We start from the raw sequence: 18841 nt of genomic DNA on the forward strand, positions 1-18841 counted from the left end.
GTTTTACAATACAACCACATCAGCAAAAGACAACATCTTTGTTGGCCCAATAATTGTGTACCATTGCAAGTGCCCTTAGTGTAAGATATATCCTAATTTTATCACCGCTTAGTTTGCCTCGGTTGGAGGCTGACAAGCTTGGTACAGCGAACTGTAAACTATTATTAGGTACTTTCATAATGTGTATTTAGCGTACTTGGACGATTCTAATTGGAAGCATTCATACCCTATTATATGAAAGTAGACGTCGCAAATCAGTTCATAAGAAGGCAGAGGATTACCCAAGGAAGGAATTAACTTGTACACTTATTTCATCGAAACGTTTCTGGACAGTAATCAACATCAAATTATACTTGCAATATACATAATGTAAAGTAATGATTGACTTATTGCTTTATATTACATCTTGTTGATTGAGCTGAACTTATTTAGTAGTTTCTGCTAGACTTTGGAAGATAATGTTACTCTCCTCCGATACTCTGCTAATGCCCACAGTGGATAAATGTTTCTGTATGCTGCATAGTGTAACATGCAGTTCTTCATGAAAACACCTGTGATTTCCTGTTGTGGGAAATCACCACTCTCCAGTTGAGAATTGATTATCAACTTTGCGGCACGATGAAGAGGCATTGGGTCTCTTTCTGCCTGTAGATTATTACAGAAGTAGATGATGAGTTCACAATTCTGGGTTGCTGCACATATAATAGCACATTATTAAACCTTCACAGCTAACCTGGTCAGCATGAATTAATCCCATCATAGCCCATGCTGTATGTACCAGGTTCGATCCGCCTCCTTCGAGGGGCACGTATCTCTGCATCACCGGAAAACAGGGCATTACTGTTTTGTGCTATTTAAGATAGTTTTACATGATCATGTAGATGATTAGTCCTTAGTTTACCTTCTCTGGACATGAAAGGTAACTCTCGCCCCAGCCCCCGTCGTCTCTCTGTGTTCTGATAAGAAAATCGACAGCTTTTCTTGTAGCAGCACAGTTGTTGTATGTCCTACCAGTGGCTGTCAGCCCTCCAAGTGCAAACCAGGTCCCATATGTGAAGCAAACTCCCCAGTTCCCATACCATGAACCATCAGGCATTTGCACATTTTCAAGGTACTTTGCAGCATTTTCAATGGAGATTTCAATCTCTTTCTTCCTATATCCAGGGTACAACTTCTTGAACAATACAAAAGCTTGAATGGCGGATGAGGTGCACTCAACGTATTCGTGTTCAACAACAATGTCCGCGAAAAACTCCGTTGGATTCAGCAACTAATTAGGGCAAAAGATGGCTAGTGAATGCCAATTCTAGGCAACATTACACTTGTTAGAGCCAACTGTATAGTAAAAAGGTTAAGGACACTTACTTCTAGCCACTCTTGAGCCCCTGCAGGTTCCCAAGCTGCTAAACCTCCATTTTTACTCTGGAAATCAAGAATATATAGATTTTTTTAAGGGTTTGTTTTAGATTTTATGGATTTTATATGCATTTTCACAATGGGATTCAGTCCTTACTTGAAGAGACAGCAAGATATTAACAGCATCATATAATCTCTCAGGCTCCATTTTCTCACCAACAATTTCTGGTGGCATCATTGAGAAAAGCAAACAACACTGAAAACAGAAACAGAGTTTGGTGAGATCTCACTACAATATATAATAAACTACATATGAACAGAAGTATATATGTATATGTATATGTATATGTTACCTTCAAACCTTCAGCAGTGCAATCTGAAACTTGCCATCCATGGTCTTGGTCAGAGAAAGTCCAAGACCCCTTAGAAATATGTCTGTGCATGCTCTTGAAGTCACCAGAAGGATTGTCTTTGATCTAATTTGATTGATAAGAACCCAAATAAAATTTCACATAATGATTTGAGTATTCAAGTCAAGATATAGTTCTCAAGAAATAAACACTAAACCTGAGAAGCCTTTATAAAGTCATGTCCTCTTGCAAGCACATCTCCAATTTCATCTACGAGATTGCAAGCAAGCAAAGCTTGAATGGCAAATCCAGCATCCCACTCTTGGCTACCAAAACTCTGCACACAAATCAAGGTCGGTGATATGAAATTTGTTGGCCCAGCTGTCGGGTGGACATGTTGGACTGGAAAATTCTCGGATATCAAAAAAAAAGTGTGCAATTGGAACCCACGAGTAATCTGTATTATTACACTTACTTGCATTTTCATTCCATCTTCAGCAACCCACAAGTAATCTGGGATCCTAGCAAGATGTTTTTTGAAATAATCCCCATTTGGGTCTTCAACCCAACAAGCAAGCATACATAGAACCTGTGCATTTCATACCATAAACCAATAATCAATTAGTACTGATACATACATATATATTGCTCAAAATACACTGGATTAACAATGAAATAATCATTACCTTCTCTACACATCCTATTGTTATATATCTGCTGTTCTCATCTTCATAATGGATGTGCTCCATTGTTACTTTTAGAGCATGCTCTCTAACCATCTTATTTAGCGGCCAGCGCGTCAGAAGAGGCTCGGAAACTATGTACAGACTATCCCATAACAAGTCTTGTATCAAAGGATGAGGATAGTACAGATCTTCCTGCATTTGGTGGTGCAGATGTTTGATTGAGAAACATAAGTTATGACATTAATGGAAGCTTAACTAGTTAAGTGAATGCAGTAGTACCTTAGCACATAAATGGCGAACTTTCTTCCAATTAATCTGGTTGTAGGGTTGAGTGTGGAGTTCATCTCTGAGTTGTAAGATGAGAGGTGTAATTGGACCAACAAATCTCTTGCCGTAGAGATATGACATTGGCATATACACCATCCGGCAATAACACCACATTTTTGCTACATTCAAAGGGAAATGAAGAAGTTAAAACGTCAAACCCTAAGCAGACTCTAAACTTGAACTGAACAAGTAAGTGTCAAAGTCGAGAGTCTAAGGGTTTGTTTGGTATGCTTGCTTTCCATGCATTATTCGGAAAATAGAAAACAACCCTAAACGAACGTTTTATTGTTCATTTTAGAAAATACAGGAAACAAAAACTCATTGGAAAATAGTGTGAAAACAGAAAATGGAAAAAAAATATATATATGTTTTCTGAAAATAAATAAAAAATAAAACACGGGAAATAGAAAAAACAGAAAACAAACCAATCGGACCCTAAACTTTTGAGAGCTCCTCGCATGCCTTTCTATGGAAAACTAGATTCAATATTTCAAGTTAAGCTTTGGTTTGCATCGTTTATAAGCAATTAATTAGTACTTCCTAAATATAAATGCTTTAGAGAAACAGGAAAATTGACCAACCTGGATGCATAGGAAGAAATGAAGGGAGGATCCAAAACTCTGGAGGCATTGGGTTGGTTCCACACCAATCAAACAACCCAATAATCTGAACCAACCAATATTAAATACAATTAAAAACAATTAATCATGAGATTATTAATTAATCGGAGAGATGAGATGTGTTTAAGGTACATACTGAAAGCCAAGTCTTCCCCCAAGAAGGTATGTAAGTGACACCACCATGGTCATGAATCCATTTTCTTGCTCTACCACAGGCATTATTCCGGCCACCGTCCGGTCCTTCGCCGAGAATACGCATACATACATAGCTAAGAACTGTGCAGAACATTGTGCTGTGACCTTCTATGTGTAATCCCCATCCACCATCTTCATTCTATAGAAAATTTGATTGTAACAGAAATCAATCATATATGATTTGAAGGTTAATTTCATTGAATTATCATTTCGAAAATGATAAAGATCCCAACAGTTGATATCTCAATTACTTAGTTGGACACATATGATCCAAGTGAATTCGTGGGCTCCACATATCTCACATCATGCACATGAAATTGTTCGCATATAACTCAACAGTTGAGATAACTTAGAAATCAATTATTGGGATCCCCATCACAACTGTTATCATGGTACCTGATGATTATATATGTAACGAAGGATTTCTGTGCGATGTTCTTCAGGAAATACAGCATCAAGATGTCCTGTGATGTACATGCACATCACCTGTAATTTGGTTCACAAAACTGTTATATACACTAAAGTACTAAAAAAAAAAAGACAAAAATCAGAAAAAGAAAAGGAAGGAAAATTCACCAGGGGAGGGAGGAAGAACAATGGGCCGGCATTTTCAGCGGGCCAGTGGCCATCGTGGGCCTGCAAGGCCCCAAAGAAGTGGACAGCCCTTCTTAAGGCAGTTGTGGCTATTTCATGTGTGATTTCTTCACCATCCTCTACCTTGACAGCTGGTATTGTTTGCTTGAAATTTTTTTCTTGCAGGAACTGAAAAAAAATAAAGAAAATAAAAATAAAAATAAAAGTAAAGCCTCGTAATAAAAGCAGTGGGCCATGAAAAATTATGGTCCATGTGGTATCTGTGGGTTGTTAACCGCGCGCCCAGATCCTTCTTGTTATAAAATCTGGTGGAAGTCATGGGCCCTCTTGGCCCAGTTCATTAATTGTAGAACAAGAATCATGTTTTGGTGGACCACCGGCCAAAAGTCTAGAGAGGCCCGGTAATCACACACCACTTATAAGAGGAGATTGTACATGTATATAGGATTGTTAAAATAACAAAAATAATACATGATTGTTTTAAGGTTCCACGTTTTAAGCGTGATGTTTTTAATGACTCAAAAGTCCCACTTCAGTTAGGGACGGGACAAAGTCAATCAAGTGGTTTATATAGGCAAAATTAACTCTTAACATGTAACAAGACTTTTTCCTAACCCAAAATGAGTTAGGGTTTGACGCATAGGCTTCGGCCTGTAGTAATTAATTGTATGAGCTAAGGAGGAACAAAGTCGTGCATGTGTTTGAGGCGTGAATTTCTAATAATATTAAAGTCAAAGTATATTTGGAGGAATCAACTCCTACCCTAATCAGTTAGGAATTAGTCTTCCCGCTTTAGGAATTGTGGGCTTGATTCTTACTAAACTCGTACATGAAATTACACACTCGAAAGGTAGTGACAACGGATTCCGTCAAAAGTATATTTGGCAGTCAATTTTGAGATTTGGCATACACAACATGTTTAAAGTCCATGATTTGCCTAACACATGCACTATGCAAAAAATAAAAAAAGTCGTATATTTGGCTAATTTGACTGACTGTCGATTTTCACGTTGTAATTTGTTTTTGGCATAACACACAATGTCTCAATTAATAAACTAAACCAGTTTATGTAACAAGACCAAACATGAGGAGTCTGCTTTCTGAATAGAAATGTTGTATTAGGGGGAAAATTTTTATAAATACCTGCATTCGCCAGAGGAGATCGCTACTAGGCTTGACATGATAGCGATTCTGGTAGAAATCGTCGCGAGCTTTTTCGACCAGAGCTCGCTCCTCAGGAGTGCCAGAATTAGGATCAAACTCCCATGTTTGTCTACCAACATAATTGTTTGTGCTGTATAAGTATGGCTCAGCCTCATTCCCTCCCTCTGCAATCTTTAGCCTCCACATACTTCTCTCTTTCTTTCACAACAGCCACTATTACATATACTTACACCAAACTATATATATATATATAACGTTGTTGATGTCGACCTGAAAATGATGATATATATTATACTAGTTTAGTTGGCCTGCCGTATCATATAACTATATGTATGTATGTGTGAGTGTGAGTGTGTGTGTGTGAATATGTATATGTATATACCTGGTAGTTTTAGCTGTTTAGGATAGGAGAGAATGGAATTAAGGAGAGGAGAAAAGGTTTGCGGGAGAATTAGTAGGTGCAAGTAATGGTTTTTGGCACGAAAAGGCTGGGGTACCTGCACACTTCTTGTGAATTAAGGTCACGAAAGCTAGAGTTGCGTGTGAGATAGAGAGAGAGATGGTTGTATTGAGATTGCTTTTTGATAGTAATTAGTAAAGAAGAAGATCCTTTTATAGGAAAACAAAAACACTTTATGATGCTCCAACTACCATTTATGATTTATTTATCACCAGTTGAGTTGACCATTCTCTCTCTCTTTCTCTCTCTATATATATAATATGAATATAATGGAAGTGTACCTCTCTATGTCTCAATATGTAACTTAACCTAACTTATAATACTTAATAATAAAAAGTACAACTTAACCTAACTTATGCTACTTAATAATAAAAAGTACAAGTAGGCATGATCCTCCCCCAACCCTTTACAATCCACGGATCCTCGCGGATCCCCATTCCTATGGAAATCTCTACCTATGAATTTTTTAAAATGTTTTTTGCCTATGATTTTTTCTTTAAATGTTTTTTGCCTATGAATTTTTTAAAATTGCTTTATCAAGAATAGAACATGAAATCCAGCTCTCACATATATGACTAGTACTCATACCAACTAAGCTACTTAATGTTTTTTTGATTGAAGAAACATAATAATTCAATATATTGTATTAAAAAAACCATTACTATTAAAATGAGATCTAAAAATAAAACTATCTTACGTATGTGGAGTGTGTATATATACATATATAATTATTTTCTACATATATATATATACATGTATAGCGGGTCGGGTTGGGAGGCAAACCCGCCCCCGCCCCACCCTGCATGGGGGTTGAGATTTTTTGGCCCGTCCCCGCCCCGTGCAAGCCTGGGATAGGGGAAAATCCGTGCAGGTCGGGTTGGGTCGAGCACAAATTGTCATCCCTAAGTACAAGCAATGTTTTGAAGATTTTCGTTTTTTGTATGGAATGTTTTGAAGATTTACCTCAAATATAGATAAACTTAGCCAATAAGATAAACCAAAATGATGTGTGTCTATAATTTTGGTGTCCATAATTGTTCATAATCTAGGTGACATGAGGAGAAGTGTGGGGGACCATTTAATACAAAATGGTCCCTCACACTTCTCCTCATGTTACCTAGATTATGAACAATTATGAACATGTAATGCTTTCGTAATATAAAATCATTTTTGTTGTTCTTTTTAATTTTATTTATTTTCCATAAAAATTATGGAAAAATCTTACATTGGTTAATATTCTTGTAATGAATATTTTTTTCCCCTTAGATAAGGTCTTGTTGTTACAAGTCAAGAGGGTGGGGGAATTCTAACACTTATGAGATTTGAACCCTGATTATCAAGGGGAATACCACTAGTTTTACCGCTACGTAAGCCGTCAAAGTGTATTTTTTTATTACAGGGGGACGGGTATAAGAGAGGCTCGAACTTGAGACCTTTATGAGATACCACAAATATGAGTGTCATGCAGCTGTAATTGGGGTAAGATTAATTTTTGGTTTTGTTTGAAAAAGTCATACAGCTGTAATTGACAACAAAGACTTATATAACATGGAGTGCTTAGCATTTAATAATTGTGTGTCAATTTCAGTATTTTCTACTATGAAAGCGACTTGATTAATGAATGCCGCTTGAATTAATTTTATTTAGCATACGTGTTCATTTCTACCACCTTTAATTAATTGTAGGAATAATATTTATTTTAGTTATTTTCAAGAATAAAATAGTCTTTGCTTTTAATTCTATGAATGCGATCGATTCATATAGTTGACAATGTTTGTCTTCCATAGGATTTTTCAAAGTCAATAAAATAGTGCTAGACGTTCACATATGATTAATTTATCAAAAATGTTAGGGATCCCAATTATTCCAGTAATCAACCTTGACCATTAATTGATATAAGTATAGAGACCCACAAAACCTGTTACACATCAATCAAGGGACCAAGGCCGTCTGTAGCATTTTGGAGGCCCTAGACAAGTTAAGAAACTGAGACCCTCATTACCTAAAATAATTTTTTTTTTTTATAAATATGAAATCCAGCATATCTAATAAATTCAAAATGCAATATAATTAGTTCTTGAATACAAATAAATTATCACCAATATCCAATAAATTAAGCGACTCAAACTTATAAATTTATTACATCAAATGAAACCAAATAACGCTAAACCAAATAATTCATGGGGGAGGGGCCTCACTTGTACAGTTCGGATTTGATTTGTTACCACAATCAAAGTTATAGGTCAATGAATTGCACTTTTTAATTTTTATATATGTGATGGTGTGTCATTTTGTGTTTGGGTTAATGGGCTTGTTTTCTTAAATAACAATATATTAGGATTTTTTTTTTCTGATTTGGGGGCTCCGCAATTCCTTAGAGTCTACAATTTATATTCAATGGTGAAGAAAAAGACATACAAATTTTAAAAATGAAAAAACAAAAATATAGTGTGATGTGGCACATCTCTCAAGCCATTGGATTCCAATTGTAGACTCTACAATTTGAAACTAATTGCGGAGCCTCCTAATCCATTTTTTTCTTATATCAATTGACAAGTATATTGTACTGTCTATATACACCTAAAAAGATATACAATTTAATGAAAAGTGAGGTCCCTCCCCCATGAGAGGCCCTAGACGACTACCTGTCTGGCCTCCCCTTAGAGCCGGCTATGCAAGGGACATGTTGTGCCCATGCATAATTCAACAAAGTATTGGTCCACATCCAACAATGTATATACATAGGCATATAGGTTGACAATTAAATTGTTTTACCTTGCTTTATAGTAGTCTCCATACCTAACTACATGCACTATACTATCATGCTTTCTACCTACATATCTAATATCTTTGTGTCAACACTTTGTTGTAAATCCACACACCAATAATATTGTCCATTTTGGATTCTTCGGTTCCCGAGAATACATTGGGTTCTCATGACTTTGTTTCTCCTTAACCCAAGTACTAAGGATAAAAACCCATGGGTCAAAGTCCAACTCACTTGGGTTAGGAAAATGCGCTTCTTGTTGTGTTAGGGGTGAGCTTGTTCTTATAAATGATATTATCCTCCTTACATATACGGATGTGAGATTTTAACACACTTGGACCAAATTAATGTTAACTATTATTAATCCTTATAATTGGATGTGTTTTCCTATTCTAACATACTTGGACCAAATTAATGTTAACTATTATTAATCCTTATTATTGGATGTGATTTCCTAGTCTAAGTTTGCGTCATTGTATGACATTCAACCTAGTAAACTTTTGAATTTCAATTCACACGCTATCTTTTTGTAACTTGCAATGCCTCAATATATATATATATATATATATTTCCATACAAAAACAAAAGAAGAAACTTGCAATGAGTGTGGTTGAAGCTTTCCCTTTGAATTTTGGATTAGGACATATATGTCGCATCAACTAGATATAATATTCAATCTTAGACCAAAAATAGCTTGTGTATCCTTTTTTTCTTCTTGTTTTCCAATCGCTGCGAGTTTGGTAAAAGGGGTCGCATTTCCTTGTGAGTTGTTTATTCAAAATACATGTGTTAGTGGTTGGATTTGGATTAATCATCCATCCAGGGATGAAACTAGGACTTTACATGAGAGGTGTCACAGTGATGGATAGAGGATTTTATGTCATAGTAGACAAAGCTAAGCGGGGGTTTGGGGTAGAGGCCCTCGAAATTTTTTTAGGATTATCTATTAATTATACATTCAAAAGTACAAAAAATACCACTAAAAATAAAATTTTTATAAAATATTATAAGTAATATTTGTCACATATCTTATTATTTCAACCATGAACATGATTTTTTACAACAAGAGGGGTCTAAATTGAAATTAACATATAATTAGTATTCTTTTTTAGGGCCTTGGTCTAACGTGGCTTCGCAACTGCATCCATCAGTGTATGTATATATTTCTCTCGTATCTCTTTTAATGATAATGGACATCTTGCCTTACTAGAAAAACAAAAACAAATTCCTCATATTTGAATTATATAAATATACTAGACAAAAAACCCACAAGAAATTAAGGGTTTAATTCTGTTGTACTAGAGGAATTATTAGAGAGAGAGAGAAAGAGATGGAGGATAGGAGAGAAAAGAGAAGTGAAGGCCGGCTTGTGGTTCGATTTGAGTAGATCAAGACGTGTTGAAGGAGACAAGTTTTAGAAGTTAGCAGGGAGAGGGTTTCATATGTTAGCCGGCTGCTAGTATTTATATAAATAAGCCACAGTTGACAGAGTCATTATTCTTGTCCTTTTCTATTACTTATTACTTGTCTCCTCAATGCAGCCAAATGTAGCTTAGCTTTCATCTATTCTAAGAAAAAAATAGTTTAGATTACTTTCTTGGTCTTCTTGTATATATACATCTTCTTCTTCTTCTTTATTATAATAGATATTCATTAATATTAATGGATATTAATGGATATTCTTCTTCTCCATACAAGGATTCTACATGTATAATTAAGCATGTTCACATTGTTACATTGTTAAGTAGTCTCCCAAGAGTCATCCATACTCCCCCTCTAACTTATACACCCTTTAATCAATGCTTGAGAGCTCAGAATGACATAGCACAGATTGAAAGAGCCGAGAATCGATCACCCGTTTGTGTTCAAAGAGTTGAGGTTTGACGCTGGGCTGAGTTTGGAACAATTGAAAGCCCCTGTGCATAGACCCAAAATTTTAAAAAAAAAACACTAAGAATCTGTTAAAGGCCAAGCATACCTCCAAAAATCAGAGTTTTTGGGACCTTTTGATAAGTCAAGGAAAGAGGATGAATAGCATATACTTGGATTGGTTTCTCAAAATTAACTTGCTGTCGATTATTCTAGCAAGTTATATAAAAGCTGCTTTATAATCACAATACATGACAGAGATACCTGTCAATAGTGTGAGAGAACAATCAACGTTTTGAAGAAGATAATACACCATTAAATTCATCTATATATGTATATTAACACCCTTATCCTTTGGCTCACAACCAATTCAAGTCTTCACAACATTCTCTGTTGACAAGTTTTTCTCAAAAAACAGAGCATCAGAACTCTGTTTTCCCCTGCTCGTATCTCACTTTGGCAAACATATTATACCAAGAGAATCATGGGAATTCGCTTTCCAAGTGTTCTAGCTTAGCAAATTCTGCGTCAGTCTTCAACAAAGTTAGATGTGCCTAAAGGGTTCTTGGCAGTTTATGTTGGGTTGGAGACCAGGAGAAGAGATTTGTGGTTCCAGTATCCTATTTGAATGAGCCTTTGTTTCAAGATTTGCTAAGTAAAGCTGAAGAAGAGTTTGGATTTGATCCTCCAATGGGTGGTTTGACAATTCCGTGTGATGATGACAGTTTCATTGATATATAGAGAACTGATATTGCAATTCATGGTAAAAGCTTGGTCATCAACAAAATGACAAATCTCAACCTCATTGACAAGTTCATTTGCAGATTGATTGTAATTTCTCCATCAAATTGATGGACAAGCTTGTTCTTCAGAAATATATATCGTTTATTATACCGTTCCAAGCAGATTCATTCTGGCTTTCCCCAGAAATTCACATCACTGAAAACGTCCCAAACGGGGAGAATAAACTACAAAAGATCCGCGACAAAAAATTGAAAATGGACGAGCTTCTTTCATCAGTTCAATTTATTATTAAACTTCCAGCAAAGATTGGAACTTTACAGCCAAAGGTACCAGCCAATATCTTGTCATTACTATCCTCACCCAGAAAAGAAAATCAAATGACAATTTTTTTTAAAAAAAAAAAAAGCAGCAGTCAGAATGTCATATATGATATAATACACCAAGCCAAAGAGCCCTATAAAAATCCTTCCTATCTATTAAGCACTCAAACAAATCCCAATAAATAAGATTCTTCACAAAATGATAAAGAAACTAGGGAATAGAAGCCAAGTTCAAGCCACATACAGTGAAGTAGTACTTCCAACTTCCAAGAGCAGGAAGCCAGGAAGTATTGATATGTCTTTCTAGCTGCCCTGTGCAGTGGGGACACCTGCAGTGATAGTATCAGCCGGAGCGCTAGCTCTGTCAGGAACAGCGCCCTCTTTACCTCCCTCGTCCAATTGGACAACTTGTGCAAAACTTTTTGACATCTGCTTGATGAGATCGCTGGATAATGCTACAGGATTTCTATGATCGTTATCCCCAACAACCCCTACAGCCATCAAGTTAGCTTGCTGCCTCTTTCTTTCTTGCATGGTTCTCTGTCGGTCTTCATAGAAGTCAAAATCATCTACAATTGATGTATCGGTCTCATAATTCTTAAAAATGTTCAACATCTCAATGCCTTGCTCCAATTTCACCTGCGACATTTTAATAATATATTCAAGGACAGCAGGATAATGATTGTACACAACTAAGCCAGTAAATAAAGATTCTTACTTCTCAGGTGTTTAGATACACAGTAACATGAAAACAAATGTCGAATTTTTAAATCAATTTTTGTAAACTAGATAGACAAATTTCAAAGAAAAATTCTATCAAGACCTTAGACATATCATTTCATTTCTATGAAGTAATCAGACTGAATTCTCTGGACAAGTAGATAAGTTTGACACAGATCAGCAACTATGACAGATTAAGCATACCACAGAAAAATATCTTCAGTTTTTGTGCAATTGGGTTGGGAATATATTAATTCCCCAGTGCAATGTTCTGGGACTTGGTGATTCATAAATCTTAAACTAATGAAAGTTTTTTTTCCATGTTAGTAATTTGCAATTCTAGATGACTAAAAAATCCTTCATGGGTATCACGAGTTCCAGCAAGTTTCTACCTCCTGAGTGTCTCGGCTATTGGTCACAGGCTTGTTGTCATTATTTTCCAGTACTATGTGACGAAACTGGCTGTTAGGGACATCTTTTATGATATGCCACTTCACAGGAAACTGACCACTCCATTTATCTTGCTGCCAGTAGTCCACACTCTTGTCAAAATCAACAGGTCCAACCATTTCAGCCACTCCACAGAATTGTGCACTAGCATTCACCTGCAGATGATTGGCACACATGAAATAAGCATGATGAGTTATAGAGACAGAAAAGGGCAAAGAAGAAGAAGAAGAAAAAAAAGGGTAGAATCTATAGTGATATAAAAAATTAAAAATAAGGTACAAAGAATTACAATTTTCTCCAAGTCAGGAAAAATAGTGAATAAATGGCTTCTACTGAAAGAATAGTGTAAGGAATTGAATGAAAATGCAAGAGAATAGCTAACATCCTCAACATAGACTTTATCTTAAAGCAGCTTCATCTGGTTTGAAGACCAAGACTAGTCCCATCAATCCAGAAGCCATTTTACCCTACAGGAACACTTTTATGGGGAAAGGGACATTCAGACACAACAGCTTGCAACTTCTGATATTAGTAAATGGTTCCATTCAAAAAAATATTGGCAAATGGTTAAGCATTAACTTGCACTACAAATTTTCAAGAAAAATTATTAGCACAACACATATCATAAAGAGAATAGAGACAGACAGATATCCACGTAAAAACAGTCTATTCATAGAAAGAAAAGGCAGCTCATTCTTTCAAAAAGTCAAAATCATGTTTACGCTTTCACATTGCAAGTATGACTCTTCTTGAGATCCCAAGAATATAGAATTCATGTAAAAGGCCCAAACTCAAGTCATTGTTACTTTGTTAGAGCACCGCTTAATCAATATTTTGTCAGTTGTAATTGTACTCTATTAGTCTATTTGCATCATAAAGTTCCATGTTGATAGTGTCCTTAGGTGACCTGAGATCAGGCAGGGCTTTACCGAAAACAAGAGAAACAATGGACATGTCTCTCGCTTCTTAGCTTCATGATAAGCAGCATCTAATTTTTTGTTCCCGTTTGGCGTGCTGGCCCACACACCATACTTGATACTCTTGTGAACATTATCTTCACTGTACGATTTGATGACGAAGAATTTAGCATCTTTGCAGTCCGTGACAAAATCTGGACGGTTGTACAAGTCGTCATGTATCCTGCTGTCAGATTTGCTGTACTTTTTACTGTCTACAGCAGGCTTATGTTCAGCAGAGATTTGACTCTTAGGCTTCGATGCTCGAGGTCCTCGATTTTGCTCATTAAGAATATCAAAAGGAGCATTGCAGCCACAAAGAGAACCACTGCTCCTACTACGCCGCCTGTTGGCTTCAAGAGAAAGCCAGGCCCGATTGTTTGTTCCAAAATTAGAAATCGGTGCACTTTCAAAGCTGGAGCTCTGATTGAAACCACCATTCATGTAGGCCCTGTCATTGGTGTTTGATCCAGATCCAAAGCCATACATTGATCTTTGTGGTTGAGATGCCTGTTGAAAGTTGAGCATTAATACAAAAGGCCAAGAATCTTTCTTAGCGATTACTAAAAAGAACATGGCTTACATGAAATAATAATATAACATTTTTCAGTCATGACCCAAAAGTTTTATTAATTTATTCCGAGTCCTCTCATCAATTTTTGTTATTATACTGATCTTTCTTGTTCATATCTAATGTTTCATCTACTACCTTTCTGCTAAAACAAAAACCATGTACAATTATCAGGCATGAAAAAAAACTATAGAAGAATAATAAGAATAAGAATATGGTTTAGGGTTTAGGTATGTTTCCTACTAAAGATATCCCTTCCAAAACAGTAACAGGAAGAAAATTTGAAGAAAGAAGCCCAAAACACCACAACTACGTCAAACAATGTAAGTTCAGGGTAGGTTGGGGTTGATGTTTTGCAAATTGTAAATTTAAAGATACAAACAGGTAAAAGGAAAGTGGACGAACCATTCCAACGTTTTGTCCAAATGACCCAATTGTGCTGAATGACTGTGGAGATAATGCTGGTGATAAGGGAGTTAAAGACCTCTGTCTGCCCGAGGTCTTTGACCAATCCGACCATATTCCTCCAGATCTCGGTCCTTCAAATCCTAGCTGCAGATCATGAAAACCAAGAGTACCAGAATTTCCAGGAAAGCTGGCTCTGCCAAAAGATTCCAATTGAGGAGGATAACCAGGCCTTGGTCCAAGAAACATATTATCAACTTGTTGATCAACACTCATTAAGGAGGAGAATTCAGGCTGCGAAGCAGGTGTTGGTGAATATTGGATATTTGGATGCATCAGCTGCTGGTAGAAAGGTGGTCCTGAGATTGGAAATTGCTGTGGGGAGTATAACTGTGCATCTCCACCCACAGAAGGCAAAGGTGGTGTGACTGGAGAATATGGTCCATAAGGCATTTGCGGATGCGGACTGTAGCTATATCCAGGGTGGTAGACGAGAGAAGGATTCTCATTGAACACACCCTAGTTAAAATTGAAAGTTAAATCAAATATAAAAATTGCAGCATACGAAACCATAAATAAAGAGATGACAGTCAAAATATTCACTCACAGGTGATCCCATTTCCAAACCTTCAGCATTGGCATATGGGGGATACTCATCCCATTCACCATTAGCATTTTCATAACCTAACATTATATCACACATTTATTGATAAAAGAAAAAAGGTTGTGTTTAGTAAATATTAAAAGTATAGATAAAAAAAAAAAAAAAAAAAAGTAATACAATCTGCTAAAAATGAGATTGAATCACCAACTCCTATGATGATTATTGGAGCACCTCTAGCACTTTTCATGAACAACATACCAACTTTCATTTCCCTAGAAGACATACTATGACATACTATGATAGTCCTCAAAAATATTCTTTTAACAGTAACAAAAATTACAATAGTTTATCAACAACACATGTTCAAACTATAAGAATTCAAGCTTATGGAAACACTAGTAAATTGTACGTCTCACATGGCTTATTGAAAGGGGGGAAAAAGAAAAGAAATTCCATTGAAGGTTACTAGATAAAAAGCTATTATAGGATTCAGAAATTCAAACCAATGGAAATCATAGGAATTTGCATCTCACATAACAGTTGAGGCAAACGAAAAAGAAGAAGCTTGGCTCAAGATCACACAATATACGAGAATTCAAGCTGATGGAAATTATGGTCATTTTCATTTCTCAGATGACTTGTTGAGGCAAAAATAAAAAGAAAATAAAAAGAAATTCCAAAGCAAGTTACTAGATCACACACAATCATCTTTAAATAAATCTATACAAAAGACCAACTGTTAATAAAAATTGCGCGAGAGATGAATCCTAGGTCTTGTAGGGCAACTATTTTTATCTTTTATACCCTTAAAAATGTAGCCAAGTTTTGACCCCAAAAAGACCAGAAAGCCATATGTTTAAATGGAAAAGGAAATGTACTCTGCGAATGGACACCATAATGTTGGGCCATCTTCAAAACAGGCACAATGGAATGTGACACTAACCTCTATAGTAGAAGGACTGTGCCTGAGGGGCATACACATTGGATGGGAAGATCCTGTGATCTCCGCCTGAACCAATGGATCCTAATTGACCGGCAGGCTCCCTTGGATGGGCTATTGCAGGTGCAGCAGCATCCTGAGAAGACTTAGGAGGAACCAACTTCTCATTTTGGGCTGAAATAGGCTGTTAAGAGATAACTTATGAGAAAACAAAATAAAGCATTGTATATTTGTCAAAAGGAATGGAATCAAACTGTCTTAACAACTACCTGCTCCATCATGTTATCTGATTCAGCAGGTTTCTCTTCTGCATCCATGATCAGTATGCTCATACACTTAGTAGAGTCTCAGAAACATAGGCAGTACAAATTATTGACCAACCAAAGCTAAATTTGGGGATAGGAAAACTTGAAGCTATGATTATGTGTGCACAAATCCACACATGCACACCTATGCACGCATGCAAAATAGAAAAAACATGAATATATTTTAAAACAAAAAGAAATTTATTCTAGTTAAAGAAGCTTAGTATTTATTTATAGGTTGAGACTCAATCAAAATATGAAATGAATCCCACAAGAAAACTGAAAGTATAACAGTGTATTAGTAAAAATCCATACAGAATGCATGTTTTGACTAGTCTAAGATCCCAAAAATGCATTAGTAAGATCGATCAACAAGTTTTAGCTAAAAAGTACGAAAAGGATTTCAATTGGGCATAAGGAACTGTTTGAGCCACCAAAATAACCAGCAGCAAATCACAATTTTGTCAATGAATTGCCAAGCATAAATGAATAATAGTTAAGAATGATATCAGTTTCATCATTAACTACTGAAGTATTGACATCTTTCTTTTTATCTAATGAACCCCTCATTCTTTTCTTTCTTTTTCAAAGATCATTAAAGCTTCTTTATCGTCACTTCAACCATTGACTTTGGTGACCCCGAGAAGGACAACTGGACAAAAGCCACAATCTTATTAACAGCATAAAAGAAATATGACAACAAAACAATCGATAAATATTTCAAGAAGTATTTTATAAACTGTATACATGGCTGTAACAGAACAACGGAAAATAAAATACTAAACAAAAATTTACAGGCATGCAATCCTCATATTGCTCATGGCCGCAATGTCCCTCATTCATCCAATTCAAGAGAAAACGGCTTAAAAAGTTTGTTTTTAGCACCTTCAAGTCCAGGCAAAAAAGCTACAGGTGCAACTTAGCAGAACATTTTTCCAACTCTTGTATTGCTAATAACTCTTGCAACCAATAAGTTTACCTCATTCTCCATTCCATAATGGCACAACATATTTATGTTTATAGAAATATAGGTGCTTAAAATCGAATACTGTAAAAAAAAGAGAGAGAGAGACTATGAGGTCCATGACACAATACGCCACTTTTGATTCTCCTCTTCCACAATGCCACATCAAATTCACTTAAATCATCCTCCTTATATCCCCCTTCATGAAAGAGACAAACGGGAAAAGGCCAACATGACGAATAGTTGTCAAAAACACCACCTAGTAGGATCTGTTAACACACAATATTTCCTTTTCACTTCAAAATTGATGAGGTACGGTATCTAATCCTGAATTTAATTTAACGTCAAAAGGTTAAGATTTGGTGATTGACACGAAGAATGTTATCAAGTACATTTACTTATCGAACCATCTCGAGTGACAACTACACACTCATGAGCATAAAATACATCAGTAAAAAATTACAGTCAACTGCAGATTTAATCTTGAACCCATTATGAAAAGTCTTGGTATGGCCAGAATTCAATAAAAAAAAAAAAAAACGTTCTAATAGTCCAGTAGATCATTACAGACAGCAACTAGTTATGCTCTGGCCAGTGGCCACAAGGGCCGAGAAATTTTCCTGTACATAAAAAAATCACTGAAATAGTACTCTTGCAGCTATAACAAATATATATGCAATAATTCTAGTAATCATACAACACCAATATCATAGATCTCAACACAAGACACCCCATTAAGGTTCCCCTTAGTTCAGATCAACAAGAAAAACGCCGCTTTCAACAATTCACCTTCAGAAGTGAATTAGACACAATGGCGATCCACAAAAGGCGACGAAAAAGAAAAGACCAAGCAGACAAATAAAAAAGTCGCAACAAGAGGACTTGAGCTTCATCACAGAATAACACGATAAAACCCAACATATTTAGAATTCGATTCGACAAAACGATTGATACCCATCAGATCAAAACGCCCAAACATGAAAAAAGATCCATGGATAAGCAAAATCAAGATCAAAGTTCGAAGATTTTTTTTATACTTTATTGAATTGGGAGACATGGGTAGGTGAGATACCAGGAACAGGATCTGGAGCGTGCGAGTGGGTTGCCGCCATGAATCGGAGAAGGATCTCTCAGAAACTGCCAACAGAAACTAAACTCGAGTGCCACTTGCCACGGAGTGAGTATTACCTTCGTCTACTGTCTACAAGTACATAGCACGTACTTAAGAATGAATCTTATCTTACTTGTAAAATACTGTTTGTTTTTTATTATTGACTACATCTGCGACAACTTTCAACGGCTCCTGTTGTGGAAGATCAAAAGGAAAAAAGTATTAAAAAGTGAAAGAAAAAGAACATTATATGAATCATCACAATTCACACATGGAATTATGGAAAACCCCAAACTTGATTTGGGTTTTTGGATTTCTATTATTATTCTTTTAGAATGTGTTTTGATTATACGGAAGAGAAAG

At 36.0% G+C, this 18841-nt stretch overlaps 2 protein-coding genes across 5 annotated transcripts; both read right to left on the minus strand.

Moving 5' to 3' along the window:
* Positions 1 to 277: 277 nt before the first annotated feature.
* LOC119991856 (beta-amyrin synthase) lies at positions 278 to 5885 on the minus strand. The gene is made up of 16 exons (XM_038838351.1): positions 5675 to 5885; positions 5272 to 5562; positions 4111 to 4296; positions 3931 to 4020; positions 3476 to 3673; positions 3301 to 3385; positions 2672 to 2838; positions 2393 to 2584; positions 2182 to 2295; positions 1924 to 2043; positions 1710 to 1832; positions 1514 to 1612; positions 1366 to 1422; positions 902 to 1270; positions 734 to 814; positions 278 to 645 (listed from the first exon to the last, which is right to left on the minus strand). The coding sequence occupies exons 2-16, from the start codon at positions 5476 to 5478 to the stop codon at positions 442 to 444; spliced, it is 2292 nt and encodes a 763-aa protein (XP_038694279.1). The 5' UTR covers positions 5479 to 5562; positions 5675 to 5885; the 3' UTR covers positions 278 to 441.
* Positions 5886 to 11495: 5610 nt separating this feature from the next.
* On the minus strand, positions 11496 to 18592 carry LOC119991123 (YTH domain-containing protein ECT4). 4 transcript variants are annotated; one of them, XM_038837344.1, is made up of 8 exons: positions 18440 to 18592; positions 16368 to 16405; positions 16102 to 16282; positions 15162 to 15238; positions 14555 to 15073; positions 13552 to 14088; positions 12565 to 12777; positions 11496 to 12091 (listed from the first exon to the last, which is right to left on the minus strand). In XM_038837344.1, exons 1-8 carry the CDS (start codon positions 18477 to 18479, stop codon positions 11756 to 11758), a joined length of 1941 nt encoding a protein of 646 aa, XP_038693272.1. In that variant the 5' UTR covers positions 18480 to 18592; the 3' UTR covers positions 11496 to 11755. The 4 variants fall into 4 exon arrangements, with proteins under 4 accessions (XP_038693272.1, XP_038693273.1, XP_038693271.1 ...); XM_038837345.1 differs by having other exon boundaries at positions 16368 to 16548; positions 18440 to 18590; XM_038837343.1 differs by having other exon boundaries at positions 16368 to 16444; positions 18440 to 18579.
* Positions 18593 to 18841: the final 249 nt, after the last annotated feature.

This window comes from Tripterygium wilfordii, chromosome 22 (assembly GCF_013401445.1).
Source record: "Tripterygium wilfordii isolate XIE 37 chromosome 22, ASM1340144v1, whole genome shotgun sequence".
In the NCBI taxonomy this organism is placed as follows: Eukaryota; Viridiplantae; Streptophyta; class Magnoliopsida; order Celastrales; family Celastraceae; genus Tripterygium; species Tripterygium wilfordii.

What these genes read in the sequence shown, in the direction of transcription:
- LOC119991123 (XM_038837343.1), bottom strand. Translation starts at nt 18,479, where the DNA reads ATGGCGGCAACCCACTCGCACGCTCCAGATCCTGTTCCTG. An exon ending in CAGATAACATGATGGAGCAG is followed by an intron (nt 16,283 to 16,367) that starts GTAGTTGTTAAG and finishes ATCTCTTAACAG; the next exon opens with CCTATTTCAGCCCAAAATGA. An exon ending in ACAGTCCTTCTACTATAGAG is followed by an intron (nt 15,239 to 16,101) that starts GTTAGTGTCACA and finishes ATATAATGTTAG; the next exon opens with GTTATGAAAATGCTAATGGT.
- LOC119991856 (XM_038838351.1), bottom strand. Translation starts at nt 5,478, where the DNA reads ATGTGGAGGCTAAAGATTGCAGAGGGAGGGAATGAGGCTGAGCCATAC. An exon ending in GTTACATATATAATCATCAG is followed by an intron (nt 3,674 to 3,930) that starts GTACCATGATAA and finishes AATTTTCTATAG; the next exon opens with AATGAAGATGGTGGATGGGG. An exon ending in ATATCTTGCTGTCTCTTCAA is followed by an intron (nt 1,423 to 1,513) that starts GTAAGGACTGAA and finishes CTTGATTTCCAG; the next exon opens with AGTAAAAATGGAGGTTTAGC.